This window comes from Chiloscyllium punctatum, chromosome 16, assembly GCF_047496795.1.
Source record: "Chiloscyllium punctatum isolate Juve2018m chromosome 16, sChiPun1.3, whole genome shotgun sequence".
Taxonomy (NCBI): Eukaryota; Metazoa; Chordata; class Chondrichthyes; order Orectolobiformes; family Hemiscylliidae; genus Chiloscyllium; species Chiloscyllium punctatum.
Window position 1 is genome coordinate 14,769,161 of NC_092754.1, and position 12,289 is coordinate 14,781,449.

Below are 12,289 nucleotides of genomic sequence, written 5' to 3' on the forward strand. Positions count from 1 at the left end.
TCTATTCCTCTCAGTATTTTATAAACCTGTAATAAGGTCATTTCTCAACATATGCTCCAGTGAAAGTGGTCCCAACCTATCTAGCCTTTCTTTATAACTCAAGCCCTCCATTCCCAGCAACATCCTGGTAAATCTCTTCTGAACCCTCCAGTTTAATAACATCCTTCCTGCACCAGGGAGGCAACACACCATTCTGATTGTGCACTGCTCTCCGCAGCAACGTCTGACTGTGCCTCTGACTAGCGGATCCCCCATCACAATCGACCACTTGGAACCCAACATACATCTAATGTATTGAGGGGTACGTCGGGTTCTAAGCGATCAATTGTGATGGGGGAACCTGCTAGTCAGAGGCACAGACAGACATTTCTACGGCCAGCAACAAAAACTCAGGATCGTGTGTTGCCTCCCTGGTGCCAGCATCAGGGATATCTCAGAAAGGGTGCAGAATGCTCTCAAAAGGGAGAGAGACCAGCAGAAGGTCGTTGTACACATGGGAACTAACGATATAGGAAGGGAAACTGAAGAGATTCTTAAGGGACAATATAGAAAGTTAGGTAGGAATTTTAAAAAGGAGGTCGTTGAGGGTAGTAATATCTGGATTACTCCAGGTGCTATGAGCTATTGAGGGTAGGAATAGGAGGATAGACCATTTGAATGTGTGGCTGAGCAGCTGGTGCAGGGGAGAAGGGTTCACATTTTTTTGAACTATTAGGAATCTCTTCTGGGTAGAAGTGACCTGTACAAGAAGGCCGGATTGCACCTAAATTTGAATGGGACTAATATATACTGGCAGAGAAATTTGCTGCAACTGGTTGGGAGGATTTAAACTAGTAAGGTGAGAGGGTAGGACCAAGGAACTAGTGAGCAAAGAAATCAGTCTGAGACTGGTATAGTTGGGAAAAGGAGCAAGTCAAACAATCAAGGCAAGCAGGAACAAAGCAGAGAGCAAGATGGGACTGATAAATTAAACTGCATTTACTTCAATGCAAGAGGCTTAACAGGGAAGGCAGATGAACTCAGGGCATGGTGTGGAACATGGGACTGGACTACCATAGCAATCACCGAAACGTGGCTCAGGAATGGACAGGACTAGTAGTTTAATGTTCCAGAATACAAATGGTGTAGGAATGATAGAAAAGGGGGTGGGGGGGGGAGGCGGGAGGAGGCGTAGTGGTGTTTTTGATAAGGGATAGCGTTACTGCTGTACTTGGGGAAGATATTCCTGGGAATGCATCTAGGGAAGTTATTTGGGTGGAACTGAGAAATAAGAAAGAGATGATCACCTTATTGGGATTGTATTATAGACCCCCAATAGTCAGCAGGAAATTGGGAAACACATTTGTCAGGAGATCTCGCCTTGGAGTGCAGGTTTATAGCTCCTTGAAAGTGGAGTCGCAGGTAGATAGGATAATGAAAGAGGAGTTTGGTATGCTTTCCTTTATTGGTTAGAGTATTAAGTAAAGGGGTTGGGAGGTCATGCTGCGGCTGTACCAGACATTGTTCAAGCCACTGTTGGAATATTGCATGCAATTCTGGTCTCCTTCCTATCGGAATGATGATGTGAAACTTGAAAGGGTTCAGCAAAGATTTACAAGGATGTTGCCAGGGTTGGAGGATTTGAGCTACCATGAGAGGTTGAATAGACTAGGGCTGTTTTTGCTGGAGCATCGGAGGCTGAGGGGTGGCCTTATAGAGGTTTATAAAATCATGAGCATGGATAAGATGAATAGATAAGGTATTTTCCCTGTGGTGAGGGAGTCCAGAACTAGACAGTATAGATTTATGATGAGAGGGGAAGATATAAAAGAGACCTAAGGGGCAACTTTTTCACACAGAGGGTGGTACATGTATGGAATGAGCGGCCAGAGGATGTAGTGGAGGCTGGTAAAATTGCAACGTTTAAAAGGTATCTGGATGGGTATATGAATAGGTAGAGTTTGGAGGGCTAAGAGCCTGGTGATGGCAAGAGAGACTAGATTAGTTTGGAATATCTGGTCGGCATGAATGAGTTGGACCAAAGGGTTTGTTTCCGTGCTGTACATCTCTATGACTCTATCTGCCAGAATAATCGAATGGCTTCGGTCGGGGATTTTAACTTTCCAAACATAGATTGGGACTGCCACAGTGTTAGGGGTTTTGATGAGGTGGAATTTAAGTGTGTACAAGAACATTTTCTGATTCAGTATGTGGATGTACCTACTAGAGAAGGTGCAAACCTTGAACTGCTTTTGGGAAATAAGACAGGGCAGATAACTGAGGTGTCAGTGGGGGAGCACTTTAGGGCCAGCGACCATAATTCAATTAGTTTTCAAAAAATGATGGAACAGGATAGACCAGATCTTAAAGTTGAAGTTCTCAATTGGAGGAAGGCCAATTTTTGACAGTATTGGGCAAGAACTTTCAAAAGCTGATTGGAGGCAGATATTCGCAGGTAAAGGAATAGCTGGAAAATGGGAAGCCTTCAAAACTGAGATAACGAGAATCCAGAGACGATATATTCCTGTTAGGGTAAAAGGAAAGGCTGGTAGGTGTAGGGAAAGCTGGATGACTAGAGAAAGTGAGATTTTGGTTAAGAAAAATAAGAAAGCATATGCCAGCTATAGACAGGAGAGATTGAATGAATCCTTAGAGTACAAAGGCAGTAGGAGTATACTTAAGAAGGAAATCAGGAGGGGAAAAAAGGGAACATGAGATAGCTTTGGCAAATATGGTTAAGGAGAATCCAAAGAGATTTTATAAATATATTCAGGACAAAAGGGTAACCAGGGAAAGAACGGACCCCTCCAAAGATCAGCAAGGCAGCCTTTGTGTGGAACTGCAGGAGATGAGGGAGATACTAAACGAGTATTTTGCATCAGTGTTTACTGTGAAAAAGGACATGGAAGATATAGAATATGGAAAAATAAATGGTGACATCTTGAAAAATGTCCATATTACAAAGGAGGTGGTGCGGGATGTCTTGAAACACAAAAGTGAATAAATCCCCAGGACCTGATCACGTGTACCCTAGAAATCTGTGGGAAGCTAGGGAAGTGATTGCTGGACTCCTTGCTGAGATACTTGCATCATCGATAGTCACAGGTGAAATGCTGGAAGACTGGAGGTTGGCTAACATGGTGCCACTATTTCAGAAAGGTGGTAAGGAAAAGCCAGGAAACTATAGATAGGTGAGCCTGACATTGGTGGTGGGGAAGTTGTTGGAGGAAATCCTGAGGCACAGGGTTAACGTATTTAGAAAGGCAAGGACTGACTAGGGACAGTCAGCATGGCTTTGTTCATGGGAAATCATGTCTCGGTAACTTGATTGAGTTTTATGAAGAAGTAACAAAGAGGATTGATGAGGGCAGAGCAATAGACGTGATCAATATGGACTTCAATGTTTATCAATATCCTACGGGAGACTGGTTAACAAGGTTAGATCTCATGGAATACAGGAAGAACTAGCCATTTGGATACAGAACTGGCTCAAAGGTAGAAGACAGAGGGTGGAGGTGAACAGTTGTGTTTCAGACTGGAGGCCTGTGACCAGTGGTGTGCCTCAAGGATCACTGTTGGGTCCACTGTTTTTCATCATTTATACAAATTTCTTGGATATGAACATAGGAGGTATAGTTATGAAGTTTGCAGATGACACCAAAATTTGATATGTAGTGGACAGAGAAGAAGATTACCACACAGTTCAACGGGATCAGATGGGCCAATGGGCTGAGGAGTGGCAGATGGAGTTTAATTTCGATAAATGTGAGGTGCTGCATTCTGTAGTCCAGGGCGAAGTGTGTTATGGAGTGGCAGACAACATTAATATGGAACTCATTGCAGCAGCAACTGCAAACACTTTCAAATATTTTAACATGAAGTGGCATCCAAGACACTGCGAGGGTACTGGCTCTGTAAGATCTCGAAAGCCTTACCTGAGGGAGCTGGAAATTTCTCCAAGTTGGAAAGCAGCATTCGAACTGCTTGGGTTTGGTGGATATTAGTAGGAATAGGTAGTGCTTAGATCACAAATCTGAAAAATTTGGACTAAGTTATATCAAATTTCTATCTGCATATAATATGGTCAGATGATGAGTCTCCCTTTTCCATGCCTTGTTTGACCACCACAGATTTTTAAAAAGGATATGTTTGTCAATTCAATGAGTGCTTAACTGTTTACGTGCTATGATGATAAAAGACATGGACAGATTTTCTTGATCTTTTAAAACGATAACAGTATTACTTAAATTTAAACCAATCTAAATAAAATAAAAATACTGCAATTCTCTCACACCCACATACTTGAAGTTCACATTTATACAAATAAATTTCAGAGTTGGTGGATAGATTAAGGAATTTGAAAATCCAATACAGTTGAAAATTGGTGTCTTGGCTGCTTTCAGGCTTTACTCTGATTCATCTTTGGCATCATAGTGGTTTGAAGGTCAGCAGAGAGGTTTTTTCAATTGAGTTTTGATTTGATACGTTATTGTCACATGTACCGAGATACAGTGAAAAGACTTTTTGCATGCTAACCAGACAAATCTTACCTTACGTAAGTACATGAGGCTAACGAAACAGAATGCAGAATATAGTGTTACGGCTGCAGAGTCAGTGCAAAGAAAGATTAACTCTAATATATGAGAAGTCCATTCATAGGAGCTGCTAGATTTGAGTTATCCCTGCCTGTGACTTATAGTCAAAAATTGGAAGACGATGCAAAACTTAAAGTTGATTGGATAGACCGAGACCAATACAGGGAGGGTTTTATTAATGTCTCATTTGGTTATACTAATCTGCAGAGAAAACAGATGCTTAAACAAACATTGGTTAATTGATTTGTTACACAATTCCCTATCGCCATCTGCACCTTGACCTAAATATGACCTCGGTGGGTGATTCCAGTTGCCTAGATTACATCTGGGGGAAAATTTTTTTTATAGCCCAGCACCATTGTCTAAATGGTTATGTCTGATGGTTTGTCTCCACCTAGGTGAGTGCACATAGGGAGTGATTATATGGACGTTTTGCAAATGGGATTGAGATGGCACCTGTTAATAGCCTTTCAAAGCAATTGTTCCTGGTGAGACTTTGCAGACCTGTTGTCTCAATTTCAATGACTTGGGATATAGAAGGGATAATTATGCAGGTGTTAGGCCATCTTTAACTTTGGTTTCAGATCATTGGAATATGGCTTCAGTCTGTTGCACAATTCAGTTGGTATTTTCCAGTCAGTAAGTTCATTGTGATTTTTTTAATCAAGTGTATGTACAATATATCATAAATATATAAAATGTAGTAAATATGTAGATTGTTGCAGCTTTCGCATGTTTCGGACAGGAACTATTTGTGTCTTAAAAGTCAGGCTATACATCAAAGCAGTGGTGAATGGATAAGAAATATCTGTTTTGTTTACACCCAAATAGAAAAAGATAGCAATGAGATCAAAATCATTCTGGAAGAAGTATGATTAACGAATCAGTCGAAAATTAGTTTCTTCAGTTTGGAAATCTTGTCAAGAACAAGAAACAGGACAGCAATACTTATTGTGATGCAGTTTTCTGAAATTATCAGTATCTTTGTTTCATTTAGGTTTTATGCTGCTGAAATTTGCATTGCCCTCAACTTCCTTCATGACAGAGGAATCATTTACAGAGATTTGAAACTGGACAACGTTCTTTTAGATTCTGATGGTCACATCAAATTAACAGATTATGGAATGTGCAAGGTAGGATGTTTATTTGTAACAGAGTGACAGTTAGTAAAAACATAAACCAATAAGGGATACATATTATTTTTAAAAAGCTTCTCCCACAAGGTCTGACAAATATTAGTTACCTAACAGTGACTGTAATCTGTTTGACTAATTAGTTGAATCCAACTCTGCATTCACAAAATATCTAAATATACCTGCTTCTAACGAAACCCCGCTAAGTTGTAATGGAGAACAGGACCCTTGTTGATTTTCTTTTTCTTTTTCTTTACCTCAAAAAGGGATCATGCTGTAAGGATGAGTGAAATAGGAGGTGATGGGAAGGGTGAGGGCTGTAACAAATTAAAAATACTATACATGAATGCACGAAGCATTAGAAATAAGATGGATGAGCTTGAGGCTCTTTTGGAAATTGGCAGATATGATATTGTGGGGATAACTGAGATGTGGCTTCAAGTGGACAGGGCCTGGGAAATGAATATTCAAGGCTACACATGCTATCGTAAGGACAGACTGACGGGCAGAGGGGTTGGGGCGGCCATGGTGGTAAGGGATGATATTCAGTCCCTTGTGCGGGGGGCCCTAGAATCAGGAGATGTAGAGTCAGTGTGGATAGAGCTGAGAAATTCTAAGGGTAAAAAGACCCTCTTGGGAGTTATCTACAGGCCCCCAAACAGTAGTCTGGATGTCGGATGTAAGTTGAATCAGGAGCTGAAATTGGCCTGTCACAAAGATGTTACTACAGTTGTTATGGGGGATTTCAACATGCAGGTAGACTGGGAGAATCAGGATGGTATTGGATCTCAAGAAAGAGACTTTGTGGAGTGCCTCCGAGATGGATTCATAGAACAGCTGGTGCTGGAGCCTACGAGGGAGAAAGCAATTCTGGATCTGATATCGTGCAACGAACCAGAATTGATCAGGGACCTTGAAGTGAAGGAGCCATTGGAAAGTAGTGACCATAATACAATAAGCTTCAATCTGCAATTTGAGAAGGAGAGGGTACAATCGGAAGTGACAATATTTCTGTTGAGCAAAGGGAACTATGGAGCTATGAGGGAGGAACTGGCCAAAGTTCAATGGTGCAATACCTTAGCAGGGATGACAGTGGAGGAACAATGGCGGATATTTCTGTTTTTTAATGCAGAAGATGCAGGATCAGTTCATTCCAAAAAGGAAGAAAGACCCTAGGAGGAGGCATGGGTGGCAGTGGCTGACGAGGGAAGTTAAGAAATATATAAAGTTAAAAGAGAAAAAGTATAACATAGCAAAGATAAGTGGGAAAACTGAGGACTGGGAAGCTTTTAAAGAACAACAGAGGATTACTAAGAAGGAAATACGCAGAGAAAAAATGAGCTACGAAGGTAAACTGGCCAGAAATATAAAGGAGGATAGTAAAAGCTTTTTTAGGTATGTGAAAGGCAAAAAAATGGTTCAGACTAAAATTGGGCCCTTGAAGACAGAAACAGGGGAATATATTACGGGGAACAAAGAAATGGCAGAAGAATTGAATTGGTACTTCAGATCTGTGTTCACTAGGGAAGACGCAAGCAATTTCCCTGAGGTAACAGTGGCTGAAGGACCTGAACTTAAGGGAATTTATATTTGCCAGGAATTGGTGTTAGAGATACTGTTAGGTCTGAAGGTTGATAAGTCCCCAGGGCCTGATGGTCTACATCCCAGGGTACTGAAGGAGGTGGCTCGAGAAATCGTGGACGCATTGGTGATTATTTTCCAGAGTTCGATAGATTCGCGATCAGTTCCTGCGGATAGGAGGGTGGCTAATTTTGTACCACTTTTTAAGAAAAGTGGGAGAGAGAAAGCAGGAAATTATAGACCAGTTAGTCTGACCTCAGTGGTGGGAAAGATGCTGGAGTCTATTATAAAGGATGAAATTACCACACATCTGGATAGTAGTAACAGGATAGGTCAGAGTCAGCATGGATTTATGAAGGGGAAACCATGCTTGACTAATCTTCTGGAATTTTGTGAGGATGTAACTCTGAAGATGGACGAGGGAGATCCAGTAGATGTCGTGTCCCTGGACTTTCAGAAAGCTTTTGATCAAGTCCCACATAGGAGGTTAGTGAGCAAAGTTAGGGCGCATGGTATTGGGGGCAAAGTATAAACTTGGATTGAAAGTTGGTTGGCTGATAGGAAACAAAGAGTAATGATAAACTGCTCCATTTCAGAATGGCAGGCAGTGACTAGTGGGGTACCGCAGGGATCAGTGCTGGGACCGAAGCTTTTTACAATAAATGTTAATGATATAGAAGATGGTATTAGTAATAACATTAGCAAATTTGCTGATGATACTAAGCTGGGTGGCAGGGTGAAATGTGAGGAGGATATTAGGAGATTACAGGGTGACCTGGACAGGTTAGGTGAGTGGTCAGATGCATGGCAGATGCAGTTTAATATGGGTAAATGTATGGTTATCCACTTTGGTGGCAAGAACAGTAAGGCAGATTACTATCTAAATGGAATCAAGTTAGGTAAAGGGGCAGTACAAAGAGATCTGGGTGTTCTTGCACACCAGTCAATGAAGGTAAGCATGCAGGTGCAGCAGGTAGTGAAAAAGGCTAATAGCATGCTGGCCTTCATAACAAGAGGGATTGAGTATAGAAGAAAAGAGGTTCTTCTGCAGCTGTGCAGGGCCCTGGTGAGACTTCACCTGGAGTACTGTGTGCAGTTCTGGTCTCTAAATTTGAGGAAAGACATTCTGGCTATTGAGGGAGTGCAGCGTTGGTTCACGAGGTCAATTCCTGGAATGGCGGGGCTACCTTACGCTGAAAGACTGGAGCAACTGGACCTGTATACCCTTGAGTTTAGAAGACTGAGAGGGGATCTGATTGAGACATATAAGATTATTAAAGGATTGGACACTCTGGAGGCAGGAAACATGTTCCCGCTGATGGGTGAGTGCCGAACCAGAGGACACAGCTTAAAAATATGGGGTAGACCATTTAGGACAGAGATGAGGAGAAACTTCTTCACCTCGAGAGTAGTGGCTGTGTGGAATGTTCTGCCCCAGAGGGCTGTGAAGGCCCAGTCTCTGGATTCATTTAAGAAAGAGTTGGATAGAGCTCTCCAGGATAGTGGAATCAAGGGTTATGGAGATAAGGCAGGAACAGGATACTGATTAAGGATGATCAGCCATGATCATATTGAATGGTGGTGCAGGCTCGAAGGGCAGAATGGCCTACTCCTGCACCTATTGTCTATTATCTGACCTCAAACAAATCTGGAATCAAGCCACAACCTTAAGATCAATGTTGTTGATTAACAAACTGTGCTATGCATTTCTTAAAAAGCCAGAGGGCACATCTTGCCTTTTTAAAACAGTGGTTTGTATTATAGATCATAACTAATAACTTTGACTAACTCTGATCATATATACATAGGAGACATTTGCAGATATTATAAAATATGAATTTTATTTGAAAGCAGACGAAAGGAAGAATTCTTGATGATAAAAACACTCACATTTCTGCAGTTGTTGCCTCCATGTTACACATGAATTACAGTGCACCATGTCAAAATTTGCAATTGTGTCAACCAGTTATTTATTCCTGATTATCGCAAGTATATTAATTAGTACAATTACCACTCTTCATTTCTGTTTATTATTTTGTTCAGTAATGTTAATATGATTAGATGTATGTTTCATATATTTTACAGCAATGACATGTGCATCTTGTAAACTGTATTTTGATGTCAAATTGTATTGTTTTTACTATTGTTAAGTGTGCATTCTACATGGTGTTCTACCAGTTAAATGTATACCCATTTATTATTGGAGCGCTGTATTGCATGTGACAATGATCAGATTAGTATTTTCCTTCGCTACTGTGCATTTAAATAAGTTAATGTAAATTCAGTCAACCAAATAGTTTTAAATCACCTGACCCTGAATCCTTGAGGATATTTTTTATGCTGCTGCTAATTGTTTAAATTGTCAAAAAACATACATTTTGGAAACATGTATTTTCAATCTCTAGTAATTTATGTTTGGTCTACAGGAAGGACTTGGCCCTGGTGACACTACGAGCACTTTCTGTGGCACACCCAATTATATAGCACCTGAAATATTGAGAGGAGAGGAGTATGGTGAGCAACTGTAATAGAGGACATAGCTAGTATAGTTGTATTTGATCATCTGTGCAGCAAACCAAATTAAAACATCAGCATTGTGTTCCATTTGTAGAAGAAAGTGATTTCCTACTTCATGTAAAATTATACTCCCTGCTGTCTGAATGGAGAGGTGCAGAGTGGAAGCCAGGAGCCTTTACTTAGGGACACTGGACCTTCTCAACATAAACCTCTTCAAATTAATTTTAGATTTATTTGCCCAAGTCTTACAATAGGTTGTTTGCCTATCTTTTGAAGGCCTGTTTGGAAATCTCAACAGGACAAAGTGGAAAAAATGTTCTAAAATCCCTGGAGATTAAACATTGACAAATGGAATTGAAAAGAAAACACAAAGATGAAATTCAATCTCTCAGCAGTTACAGAGCCATCAGAAATGTTTGAGTTCGTTTTTACAATTGATTTCGAGTAATTTGCATGTGTTTTTAGTTTAACTTCCAATTGAATATTTCCATAATAAGGGAAATGTTCGTATTCCTGAATAATCTGTCTATATTTTAAAAGTCTAGTTTGTTTATATCAGTGGACACAGGGGCTACAATAGTTTGGTGAACTGACCTCTACACTGCTGAAGCCAGGTGCCAACTCAAAGACACCTCCTCCTACTGCCCCCTCGACCATGACCTCATCCTGCATCGCCAAACCATCATCTTCCAGACCATACACAACCTCATCACCTCAGGGGATCTCCCACCCACAGCTTCCAACCTCATAGTTTGGGGACCCCACACTGTACGATTCTACCTCCTACCCAAGATCCACAAGCCTCACTATCCTGGCCAACCCATAATCTCGGCCTACTCCTGCCCCACTGAATTCATCTCCACCTACTTCAATACTGTCCTATCCCCCCCCTGTCCAGGAACTCCCCACATACGTTCGGGACACCACCCACACCCTCCAACTCCTCCAAGACTTCCATTTCCCTGGCCCCCAATGCCTCATCTTCACCATGGACATCCAGTCCCTCTATACCTCCAACCACCATGACGAGAGCCTCCAAGCCCTCTGTTTCTTCCTCTCCTGACCGTACCCACCAGTACCCTTCCGCTGGCACTCTTGTTTGGCTGGACTGGTCCTCACCCTCAACAATTTCTCCTTCGAATCCTCCCACTTCCTCCAGATGAAAGGGGTAGCCAGGGCACCCGCATGGACCCCAACTATGCCTGTCTCTTTGACGGCTACATAGAACAGTCCATCTTCCAGAATTACACCAGCACCACTCCCCACCTTTTCCTCGGCGACAATGATGACTGCATCAGCGCCACCTCGTGCTCCCATGAGGAGGTTAAACAGTTCATCAACTTCACCAACACATTCCACTATGACCTTAAATTTACCTGGACCTCCCTCCCCTTTCTAGACCTCTCCATCTCCATCAACGATGACCGACTCAAAACTGACATTTTCTACAAACCCACAGACTCCCATAGCTACCTGAACTGCACCTCCTCCCACCCTGCTTCCTGCAAAAATGGTATCCCCTATTCCCAATTCCTCAGTCTCCGCCACATCTGCTCCCAGGACGACTAGTTCCACCACAGAACACATCAGATGGCCGCCTCCTTTAAAGACCGCAATTTCCCCTCCCACGTGGTTGAAGATGCCCTCCAACATATTTCATCCACATTCCGCACCTCTGCCCTCGAACCCCACCCCTCCAACCGCAACAAGGACAGACCCCCCCCAATACTCACCTTCCACCCCACAAATCTCCTCAAATCGCATCACCACCAACATTTCCGTCACCTACAAACGGATCCCACCACCAAGGATATATTTTCCTCCCCAACCCTATCCGCTTTCCGCAAAGGCTGTTGCCTCTGTGACTACTCAGTCAGGTCCACACCCCTAACAATCCATCCTCCCTTCCTGGCACCTTCCCCCTACCACTGCAGGAATAGCAAAACCTGCGGCCACACCTCCTCCCCTCACCTCCATCCAAAGCCCCAAAGGAGCCTTCCACATCCATCCAAATTTCACCTGCGCTGCCACACGTCATTTACTGTATCCATTGCTCCCAATGGGGTCTACACTGGGGAGACCGGATGACTTCAATAGAGCGCTTCAGCGAACATCTCTGGGAAACCCGTACCAATCAACCCCACTGCCCGCCAAACATTTCAATTCCCCCTCCAACTCTGCTGAGGATATGCAGGTCCTGGGCATCCTTCATCGCCACCCCCTCACCACCTGAAGGAAGAACGCCTCATCTTCTGCCTTGGGACTCTTCAATCCCATAGCATCAATGTGGACTTCACCAGTTTCGTCATTTCTCCTCTCCCACCTTACCCCAGTTCCAATCTTCCAGCTCAGCACCATCCTCATGACCCATCTGTCAATCTTCCTTCCCACCTATCCGCTCCACCCTTCTCTCCAATGTATCACCTTTACTCCCCACCTCCATCCACCTATTGCACTCTAAGCTGCCTTCTCCCTAGCCCCACA

At 42.6% G+C, this 12,289-nt stretch overlaps 1 protein-coding gene across 6 annotated transcripts in view; it reads left to right on the forward strand.

Moving 5' to 3' along the window:
- prkcz (protein kinase C, zeta) overlaps nt 1–12,289 on the forward strand; it is a 428,930-nt gene that overhangs the window by 291,587 nt on the left and 125,054 nt on the right. For all 6 annotated transcript variants that reach the window (XM_072586280.1, XM_072586279.1, XM_072586278.1 and 3 more), the window contains 2 exons: nt 5,572–5,707; nt 9,715–9,802. In XM_072586280.1, coding sequence (XP_072442381.1) covers nt 5,572–5,707; nt 9,715–9,802 — 224 coding nt within the window. The remainder of the gene's footprint in view (nt 1–5,571; nt 5,708–9,714; nt 9,803–12,289) is intronic.